The following is an 11,459-nucleotide window of genomic DNA, read 5'->3' on the forward strand; positions in this document are numbered from 1 at the left end:
TAGGAAATACATCTCTTAATATCCAGACAAAACTCTACACTTTAGTATGATCTCATGTGTTTAAATGTCATTTAAATTATTAACTAGGCATAAAGCTACTATTACTGCACAGGACACAGAATCACAACACACTGAAATTGTCTTGCTCTTCTACACAGAGAGAAGGAAAGGGAGGTGGTTGCTCAGAACCTCAAATGGACCTTGGTCCAGTTTATTCTGTCCAGAAAATAACAYAGGAGCCCAGACACCTCCTCAGCACAGCCAATGTGAGCCATTTCCTGCCCAAAACACACATAAATCCTTAAGAGGGTGATAACAAGTAGCAATGTGCTACCTCAGCTCCTTGGGCTCTTCACATTTAGACAAAGAACTGCAAGTCATTCCACAACTGCAGTTACACCAAGTAGATAGAGAATTGCAAGCAGCACAAAGTTCACAGAGAGAAAAACATGGAAGGTTAACCCAGAAGTGCTGACTGCTCAACTGCTTGTAAACAACATTCTTTTTCACCCACATGAAGAAAAGAAGGGAAAGAAGAAAAAAAAAAGTAAACAAAAAAGGAAGTTTTCAATAATAAGGGAAAAAAAAAAAGTTGATTTAAGTACCTGGCAAAACAAGGTAAAAGGACAGTCAACAGAATCTGATTAATTAACACTTAAACAGCAACGTGCCTGTGTATGTTATTGCTTAAAAACATATTAATAAAGCAGAAGGATTTTAAGTAGTCAAACTTGGCAACAAAATTACTGGAAATCAGGTTTATAAACCACCTAACATTGTGCTCTGCCCTTCTGATGTAAACAAAAGTAAATCCATCACCTTTTGTAGGCACTCCAATCCAATTTAAATAGCGTGTCAGCTTCTTCGAAATGTAGGTTTTTCCTCTTGCAGGGAGACCCACCATGACAATCAGAGTAGGGCAATTGGTCATACATACTGGAACAGAAACACAGGAAACCAAGATTTACCAACAACATTCCCACAAAGCAGAGGCTCACACCGCAGTGAAAAATCCCTGTCTGTGCTCTCTGAGGAGTGCCTGTCCAAGCAGCTCATGCACTGTGCCTGTGCCTCACTGCTTTGGGGGTTCTACAGCAGTACAGTGAACCTGACCACCTTTCTTATGCTGAATTTTGGAAGGGCGAGTCAGTGGCAGTGCAGTGATGGACATGGGAGTTGTAAACAGGCAGAAAAAAAAAGAAACCTGTGTATCTGCACACAGAAACAGTAACAAAAATAAAGGACACCGACATCCCATCTTATGACCCTATGTTCCTCAGTTCAGTGCTTCAATTGAAAGGAAATAGCAAGGAGTGTGCAATTTGTAAATAATTTTTACAACTCTAAGACAAGACCTAAACACTGCTCAACCTTTCCTTGGTTTTGAGCGAAACAAGCATAACAGACATGGCTTAACACAATACAGTGAGACATGCTACCCACTACTTATTATTTCTCCTTTGAGTATAATTAACACTAAAATCTCTCTTGAGCAGAGCTCATTTTGGCTGTTACTAAGAATAAGGCACAAGTATTCTACACAATCAAGTACCACAATCTGATRTAGATATATGCATAGAAATACTCTTAATCAAAGACAGAGTGTTTAATTAAAAAAAAAACCAAAAATCAACACTGTAGGAAGTTGAAGGAGTTATATGWATAATCTGAAAACCTTGAGACATTTCCTTTCAAATCACAAGTTTTTGAACATTTTAATGGCACAAAACTWATGATACCTTGCATTAATCTATCACAGCTACAAGGAACTGCCTAAAAAGAAAGAAGATATTAAAGTGATGCAGATACCACCAGCTCCCTCCACCCTCTATTTCTAAGTGAATTAATTTCTATACAACCCAYACATGTATCTATTTCCTCAGTGTCTTGACAGGAGACATCATTTCACTCCAAAAGACTAAATCTCAGTGATTACAAAGCACTGTGGTTGCTCAAGATTCCCAAMCCTTGGATTTACAAGTCCCATACCATTGAGTCACTTGCACAAATATGGTGCAGATACTTCACAGAACAGATCAAAAAAGAGCAAGCAGATTAGCAAAGCAGATGTGCTTTCTTAAAATGCACACTGAAGGACAGGAAACCAAAACCATTAAAAATACACCAGTTTTCATGAGAGAGAAGAGGTAAAATGGTATCCAACCTCAAATCCATGAAACAGTCAACTATCACATGTAATAAAAGCTGCAGAGAACTAAATGCTAAGCATCCAAACATGTCCAGGTCTCTGGAAGGACACTGATAAAAGCCCTCAGGGCAAGTTCCTCTGTGAAGAAGCCTATAAATAAGGAAGATAATAATTTCTTGTCCCTTTTCCTCTTTGTCATAGGTTCAGGCTGTGAAACCCCTCKCCAACAGTGGGAAGGAAGTCTCTGGGGAAACAAGAAAGTCGATGGAGTGCCAAGAGTACAGTGCTTATTAAGCTTAACAGCCTTGCTTCCTGCTTTAAGGACAGTAAAATAAAATACTGAGATGAGAGGATCCCCTGGGCCCCCAGAAATTTTAAGAGAAGGTATTTTTCTTCAAAGCCTGTTCAAAAGGTTCTTTACCTGAAACACCTAGCTCGAGTTTYGAACAATTTTTCAGTACAAGCAGTGAGGTGAGAGCTGTAAAAGACAAACCAGGATCTGTATGGAAAGGCTCTGTACACCGTCCTGCTCTGCAAGGAACTGTGCTGTGAACAGGCTTTTCTACCCATTCCAGGCAAAATTTACCAACTAACATTATTCCAAGAGTATCTTTTTTTTTTCTTCTGCTGCTGGGTCAGCCATGCATTTTAACCTTCTCACAGATAGCTGTCTTTATAATAAGCCTATACTGYAGTAAAACTAAGGGCTGGGAAGCTGCCATGAAGAAACCTCCAACCGACTTAAATGGTTGCTTCACAGATTACACCAACAACTAAATTTCTAAATTAAGTCCTACTACCTATGTGGGTTTGTAACAGATCTTATAAATAAGCAGCAAACCAGATCAACACARCTACAACATGCACAAGGGACATTCAGTGTGCCAGTCTGCTATCACTTGCATTTTAACATATGTTTCTTCAAAGAAAGTACCAAACTAGCAAAGCTGCCTTTGTTAGAGCCCCATGTGTCCAGTTTAACAAGCACATCTCATCTGTTATTCCAATCACTTTGTGCACTGCTAGATGAGGGAAACCACAAAGCAGAAACCAAGAGAGTTATCCTAATCAAACAAATGGACACCCGACTCTGATTAGGTGCCAGGCTGACCAAGACTGCTTTCAATCTATAAAAACCAATGCCCCTGTCTTTACAAAGAGGAATACCACTAATCCCAAATACTCTCCTTTTACAAAATGCCATAGTCCCATAAACAACATCACACAGCACCTGATGCTACAGCACATACCGACCCTTAGTGCYTGTATTGAACAAGAGGGTGGCAGTTCATAAACTAAAATTCAGGGCACTAAAAAATGTTTGGTGTTCTGGTTTAGTAGCTACAGCCTCACACCCCCTGCCACAGGTGGCACTTATTGACAAACACACCTGTGCAGTGGGAAGTAGAAGACAAAGGCACCTGCACTGGCTAAAATAGCATAGTAACAGCTAAATGACAGGACTAAAACCAGAAGCTATTTCACTACTTCGGTACCTCAGTGTAGCATTCTCAACAACACACATAAGACTCAGCACAGCAGACTTTATTTCCTTCCTTATGATACTGTGTAATTAACAAGCCTTAATTTCATTCATTAGTTCAGCAAAAAAGTTAAGACCAGAACAGAATGCAAAGTTCTGAGGATGTATCAAGTACTCCAAAGTTAAAAGAAACTATCTTTCACTTTATCTAACCCACAGCTTTCTCAAGAGTGTTGCTAACACTCACTGCAAGCAGAGAGGAATATTCATTCCCATTAAGGTATTTTCAAAGTTCACATCTCTCAAGGCTTACATTCTCCCTTAAGAAATGTAAGCAAGTTTGACATGAGGAAGTAGACTGATAAAAACAGCCAAACATACCACAAGTCACATATAAGTAACTCCTGGTTTCMCAACAGCACAGTGCTCAATCCCCCTTTTCACAGCACCCCATCACCATTCAATTAATATTWAAAAAATCTTTCCAGTACAAAAGTAGTTAAAGTTGTGTGAGTTAGAGCCAAGGCAGACTCCTAAGGGCAGCTTTCTCTTCACTCCTACCACTGGATTGTCTGGTTTACTTCCAGAAATACCTCTGCACAGTCTTGTCTCCAGAAAACAAACTCATTTTTTACTACTGCTTTGCATATGTACCTCCTAAGAGTTTCTGACAGCCTCAACCTCTGCATGTGCCATCAACATTAATTCTGTTGGAGGAACACAGGCACTCAGATCAGTAAAACAAAACTCAGAGGTTGTACACTGTCATTTGCTAAAGATGCTCTAAGACTTGAGACATTTTTTTCTTTAAAATAAATGTTTGTAATATAAGCATTTAAGAGTGCATCACCAAAAAGAGGGAACACAGAAAAAACACACCCAGGATACCAATCAGTGAGGGAAAATGGCCAAGTGATGAAGTGCTGCAACTGAGGCAAAGGCATTATCCCAGTTCAATATTTCTTAAATATTAAAGAACACAGCAAGTTGCAGCTTGAGGGTAAAATTATGACTGCCTAACCTTCTACAGTTTAAGACTTAACAGTCAAGGAAAGAAGAAATTACATGCTTATTTCTTGCCTCTTAGACTCTATTGTGAAATAATGCAAATGCAAAAAGAAGGTTGTGAAACCAAACTGGGACATGGAACAATCTAGATCAGACTGAACTGTGCTGCAGTTCATCACCTTCAAAACCCTCTCATGGATCTTGTGAAATAAGAGTCAAGTGCTGATATTTTCCAAGTTCACTTACTACCAAAGGTATTATCAGCTGTCCCTTCCTTTTACCCAGGATTAGATTTTGTTTTTTTCCTTATATGTGTTAAGGACGGATGTTTTTTGTAGCAAGCTGTTCCTGTTAGAGATCTGAAGTTTACACAGCATTCTTGTTGTTTTATGGCCTTCAATTCAAGGCCTGCCCTCCAAAAATCCTGTACTATTTAGAGGCTCACACACAAATCTCTCTGACTATAAGCCAACACAACCACCGTTCCAAATAAGGTCAGCCCTACATGTTTTACTCCTCACTTACCCAAGTTAACCRTGGCTAATCCATCATAACCTCTTATCAATGACAGCCATTCACTGCATCCCACAGGATGCATTGCATCCTGCTGTCCTTCCTGAAAAGCATCTGCTCCCAGACCTGAAGGAGTCCATTATTTTCTAATTTGTCCCTCCTCTTTTTGTCCAAACCAACAGTTTCTAACATCACCTTGGYATAAGGGATTCAGAATTTACATTTGTCCCCTGGCCAGGTTTGTGCCACCAGCTGCTCCAAGCAGCTCTGTCATCCACTTCCTCAGGGTYACCATTTGCTTCCCATAGCTTTGAAGCCAACAGCAAYGATCCCATCACACATCCTGCTCCTCAGGCACTATCCCACCTCATTCGCTCTCCTATTTTCAGCTCCCAGGATTAGGAGCCCGAATACACCCAAGTAGCTTGTGCTTAAAGGGTAGAGTTCTTTGGAGCACAGATAATCATTTGATACTTCTTTTTTTTAATGTACATTTCTACTGCTGTACCAATAGAAAATGACAATTATTAGCATGACCAAATTCCTTCAGCTKTAGGGAAACAAAGCCATGAACTGTAGTTGGGGGGGGGGACTGTTTAACCACAGGAAGTTCACTATTTATCTCCCACTATAAACATCCTCTGCTGGCCTCTCAAAACTAGAGCCTACTGGGCTATTTATTTTTTATGTTTATAGTCCATTGCTTGATTCAGAGCTTAAAGCAACCTGAGTATACAATGACAAGAATAGCTTTAATTCAACCTATTTACAGACAAAACTTCTCACAAGTGACCGCAAAAGGCAACCCACAGCTATTAATAACAATATGCACTTCTACTGCCTCCAGGTCTGACTTTGGAAGGTCATCAGAACAGTTACCTTGGCTGTACCGGTGCCACCAGCTGTAAAAGGTGCCTGCTCAGTAGGCTGCACACAGACACAACTCCTCTTCGAAGGCCTCGTAATGCACAGACTGAAAGAACTGGCTCTTCAAAGCCTGTGACAGCTAAACCCTGGCACAGCTCAAGAGATTTCTTCTTCTCCAGACAATTGTAGTTGCCACAATCTTTAGAAAATCATAGTAAAAACAGCTAACAGGTAAGTCCTTTTGTACACCAATCTCTAAATCTTCTCAACTGGAAGTGTGCACAATTTTTCTCATCCACCTTCTAGAAGGATAAAGACTAAGGGTAGTGCAGAAAAAGATCAGCAGCACAATGGAGAAAATAAAAAACCAAGCCAAAGGAGAAAATAAAAACAAACAAGCCAAAAGAGACTGAAAGAGTTCATCTTGTTTAGCCAAGATGCTCAGAACACAGTGACTAACTTCACCTCCTTCCACTGTAAAGCTACACCTGAGGACAAGAAAACTACTTCTACCTCGAGCTGGTATTTTGGAAACAGTAACATTTGACACAGTTACCTGAAGCAGCAGAGAACTGGAACTGGTCAACCAAACACAGCCCCAAATCACTCATCTAGGCAGGCCATCCTGAGCTGTCACAGCACAGCTAAAGCACCCACAGGTCACACTGCCCMACCAGAACACAGGGCATTGCAAGATACACGGAAATCTTTGGATAAAGGACTATGCAACACCCTTGCATGGGAAAAATTACCAAGTGCTCTCAATTCGCTGAAACAAGATAGATAGTTTTATCAAGGAAGAGTAACTTCTGTTCCTTTCCTGTTTGTAATTCTTATCAGAAATGTATCACAAATGGCTGCACACTTGTTATGGGTAGGGCTGCAAAAGCAAAGGGATTAAAATAACAAAACAAAAAAAATCCCAAGTTTCTTTTTCTAGCATAAGGCTTTTTTCTCTTACAAGGGGTATTAGGCACTATACTTACAGAATCCCAAAAAAATAAACCACAGGCACGTGTAGTTTTGGGGTTTTTTATAGTCAAATGAAATTAAATGATTCTGCCAAGAAGACTGTACATTACCAAATTACCCATATGCAAATCTGTTCTTGGGTTTGACTGGGTTTTGGTTTGGGTTTTTTTTTTAAACAGTACGTGTGTCAGAGATGTAATAGATATTACTGTTTGGAAAAGAGATACCACATTAAGGCTAAAATGAAGCAGTCTTCTTAGAGTGTTTACAAGAGCACTTACATTTTCTGACCCTTTTCCTATTTCAGCACTCATCTCTTAACCTACCATGCTTCAGATGCTGCAGTTACTCAGTTCCCACAGTAAGACAAGCCTGTCTGCTTACCCAGCACACAACAGAAAGTTTGGGGTGGGTTTTTTGGGTTGGTTTTTTTTTTGTTTTCCTTTTTAGCAAGGGCTGGACCAAAGCAAGAACAGAGAGAGCCAAGGCTGCAGCCCATGGACTCCTGCCACACCGGCAGAGCCTCAGCTCTGTCAGCACAGCTTCTTTGCATGACAAATACAAACAATTCCACACGACAAAGCCCCTTTTGTCTGCAAAACTGCCGTGTACCGGACCTCAGTTACTTAAGTAAGGGGGGAAAATAAAAGAAAGAGGGAAAAAAACAACCTGTGAGGCAAAGTTTGTTAATGAACTACGGTTTACAAACGACACAGCTGAAGTCTCAGGAGGCTGATGACTTGGTTGGCTGCACCTCAAAATATGGGAAGTCATTAACTCATAGAACAGATGGGCTGATACAGCATTGGCCTTAAAGGAAAAAAAAAACCAAAAGGAACACAACAACCAAAACAAGAACACAGTGGCATTTTTAGGCCTCTCTCCAAGAAGAATATACTGAATATAAAGCTCCCTGACACCAGAGCGTCTAATAAATAAAAAACCCAAACAAACCCCCAAAACACCAACAAAAGCAACCAGAAAACACATTCATTCCAGCTGAGCTTCCCAGCCTTCCGCTGGGCACTGAGCCAGCAGCTTCGGGCTTCGACCCTCCACGGGGGMCCGCCACCACAGCCCCCRCAGCCCCCGGCAGTGCCCGCCCCAAAGCGCTGGGGCTCGGCTCCATCCCCTCGCAGTCCGACCCCGCCCGGCCCGGGGGGCTGCGGGGGCTCGGCCCCGCCGTGCGGCCCCAGCCCCGGCCCCGTGTCGCTCACCGCCGCGCTGGGCGCTGTGCCCCGCGGGCAGCCCGTTGTCGTAGGGCTCCCACGTCTTCTGCAGCGGGTTCTGCGTGAGCTCCCGCGCCGCCGGTGCCGCCGCCATCCTCGGCCGCTCCCGGCTCCCACCGCAGTGGCGGCGGGCGGGGCGCGGCGGGGCCGCCCCCGGGGCAGGGCCGCACGGCGGGGGAAGCCGCAGCCCCGCGCTGCCCCCGGAACGGACGGGGAACCCGCCCGGTGCCACCGAGACCCCGCGGGCAACGGCCCCAGGGAGGAGCCGGCCTGGCAAGGGTCGCGCTGCCAGCAGGTGACCCCGCTCTGTGCTGCTGCTGCGCTGCTCTGGCTGCGGACAACACCACGCTGCCACGGAAAAGCCTTTTCTAAATAAATAAATAAATAAATAAATAAAACCCGACCCAAAACCTAAAAATAGCACGCCCTGGGAGCGTGCAATCTGTTTTAAGCCATGCATTCAGTGATACAATTTTTCCAATTAAACTCTGTTTTGGCCTGAAGGCTGAAATTAATAGCGATGGAGAAAAACATAGATAAACCATACATACTATCAGTCTCCCAAAAGAAGCAGTTGATAAATCGCCCTGGGAAGCTGCATTGGAAGCAGTGGTTTGACTAAACAAAACACGCAGCTGTTGCTTTTCCACATCACTTCTATCAGCTTTACAGCTTGGGGAAACCCAGTTCATTAGCTGGGCTGAGCAAAGTCCTAAAAAGCTCAGTATTTTACACATATATACACCTATCTACATATTTTACAAAAAATAAACGCAATGCACTGAAAATATGGTGGTGAAGTGTAATACACACTTTCGTTATTAATCACTCCATTATTATGACACTGGCCTAAACACAAGTGMAGGCCAGTACATACTTCCTTTAATACTAACCAGACTCTGAGCATCCAAAGATAATTTTTCGTTTTTCTGTTCTATTACAAGCCAAAATGTACCTTTCTAAGCAACAAAAAATYAGTTCTCAAAGACATTTGGCAAGACACACCTCTGGGAGAGTCAGCACTGTTTTTCCAAAGCCATGTTTGCTTGACCTGCTTTTCCCTCTACTCTGAATTATTTCCTCCTTCCAAGACTGATTACAGTTTTCCACTGTTGATGCCCTATGCTATATTTTTACCCTAGATTTTCTTCCTGATTTCATTTTAAGTTGATAGCTGATGTGGAGATGTGCAGAGGAGTTACAAGGGTAAAAAAACTAGGAGCAGACAGAGGGAGGTTTTGAATGCTTAAAAGTTTCTTGATTTCTTGTGTCAACTGTGCATTTACTTCCAACAGATGCCAAAAGAGGTGTGAGCAGGAACAGTTCAATCTCTGTTCCTGGTTCATTCCAGAAGTATTTCTCCTGTGCACACACAGAATGTTGCAACACACAATGACAGACTTCAGGGTAGAGTCCAGCATCAGGAYATCCCCACCTGGCCCTCCTGTGATCACAGCAAAGCCGACACCAAGATCCTCCAGCTTTCCTCATAATGCCTYCAATAAAGCCAGGAGAGCCCACAACAGTGCAACATTAACAGAAATAAGAGATCAGCAGGAACGCCAATTWACAAACCACACTTTTAAAACCTGTTGTACATACATTAAGTAGAAAACTTATTAAATCCTTCTAGTCTCCAGAAACAAAGTTTGTACTCCCTTTCTGCAAATCCACACCCTGCACAAGAACTGAAAGTCTGCTCACTCACCTGCCTTGAGCCAAGAACAACCTGACGCTCTTCATACAAGAATAGCATTTTTCACAAGTCTCCCAGGTCGATGACCACATTTTTAAGTCTCATCCATGCACCAGGCACACTGCCACTTAATTCCCTTATGCTCAGGSAAATTCAAACCAGCAGCACCTGCACAAAACTTCAGTTAAGGGTTTGTCCAGGTGTYTGTAATAACATTAGAGGTGTGCAGAGACACCTGCTAGCCTTTGTTTTTGTGAGGCAAGAGTTCAGCTTGGCTGACAACAAGCTTATGTGATTATATTGTTGATCAAAATCATTTCAAGGGTTAATTGGTTTGAAGTTTGTTTTTAAACCTCAGTGCAGTAATGAGCTATTTGGCCAAGGAGACCGAGAGAGCAAATACAGGAATCTTGTGCCACTCCTTAAGTATCATTTCAAAACATGGCTTACAAGGGCATTACAGTCAATTCCTGGGAAAAGACAGAACAAGTGTTGCTCGTTAGATTCCCAATAAATAACAGAGATCACAATCACCTTGTCAACAATCTCTGCACAATCTCCTTGTCATCAACTGTTGTTTTAATGCAAAGGCTGGAGGAGCAGAGCTGGTGCCTGCAGATGAAGAGCTGGAGGCCGGGCTTTGTTTGCTACAGGGAAACCATCAACAAGCCTTTACCCCAGGAAGGTTTTTACAAAACCATCTGCTCTCAGAGCCACGTTGAGCAGAACGCTCACCTGAGAAACCACCTCTCTCCAGAGGCAAAATGTCAAGGGGAGGGGCAGTCTTGGAAAATGAACTGCTGCATGGAAATAACGTGTGTGAGCCAAGTGACACGGTGACACTTACTCTTTGGAAACAACTGGCTGACAAGACGGGAAACTTAGGGTTTGATGCCTRCAGGAAATGGTAATTATTTAGAGACAGGAAGAAATAAAAGACACCRGTTTCTGCTTGATCCTACAGAAACCCAACTCGTACCTGTAAACACACTGTATCACATGACAGCCATGGAATCCAAGTTTCACAATAAGTACAAGTAACTTCCACGTATCTCATCTCCCTAGTAAAGATATCCCTTTATAGTCTGACAGCCCATAAAACATCCATGAACCACCCAACACCTCTTCCTCCCGTCCTTCCACCATCCCTCTGGCAGTGCACGCTCACTACTTGGAACAAGGAAAGAACACTTTCCAGTCTTCCAGGTGCCCACGCCTTCAAGCACACGGAGCAGCCATAGCTCAGGACAAACCCACTCATGGGCCTTTGGCGGCTCAGAGGAGCCACAGCTCAGGACAAACCCACTCCTAGGCCTTTGGCGGCTCAGAGGAGCCACAGCTCAGGACAAACCCACTCCTGGGCCTTTGGCGGCTCAGAGGAGCCACAGCTCAGGACAAACCCACTCCTGGGCCTTTGGCGGCTCAGAGGAGCCGGGAGAGCTGCGATCCAGGAGGGATCTGCGGCACAACGCCGAGGCACGGGCACAGCCAGAGATCCCGGCAGCTCTGCCGCAGCACCGCGTCCTTCCGAGGGTGCCGCTG

At 43.3% G+C, this 11,459-nt stretch overlaps 1 protein-coding gene across 7 annotated transcripts in view; it reads right to left on the bottom strand.

The window, feature by feature from the left end:
- Nucleotides 1-11,459, bottom strand: part of LOC130574658 (6-phosphofructo-2-kinase/fructose-2,6-bisphosphatase 4) — a 48,679-nt gene that overhangs the window by 24,718 nt on the left and 12,502 nt on the right. For 4 of the 7 annotated variants that reach the window (XM_057367995.1, XM_057367994.1, XM_057367993.1 and 1 more), the window contains one exon: nt 820-936. In XM_057367995.1, the coding sequence (XP_057223978.1) occupies nt 820-931 (112 nt within the window). In that variant the 5' untranslated portion in view covers nt 932-936. Of the gene's footprint in view, nt 1-819; nt 937-8,209; nt 8,345-11,459 lie in introns of those variants that run through there. The other 3 variants (XM_057367991.1, XM_057367992.1, XM_057367990.1) reach the window with 2 other exon arrangements.

The sequence above is a fragment of the Malurus melanocephalus genome, unplaced genomic scaffold, assembly GCF_030028575.1.
Source record: "Malurus melanocephalus ecotype Western Australia unplaced genomic scaffold, MMel_1.1 scaffold_87, whole genome shotgun sequence".
NCBI lineage: Eukaryota > Metazoa > Chordata > Aves > Passeriformes > Maluridae > Malurus > Malurus melanocephalus.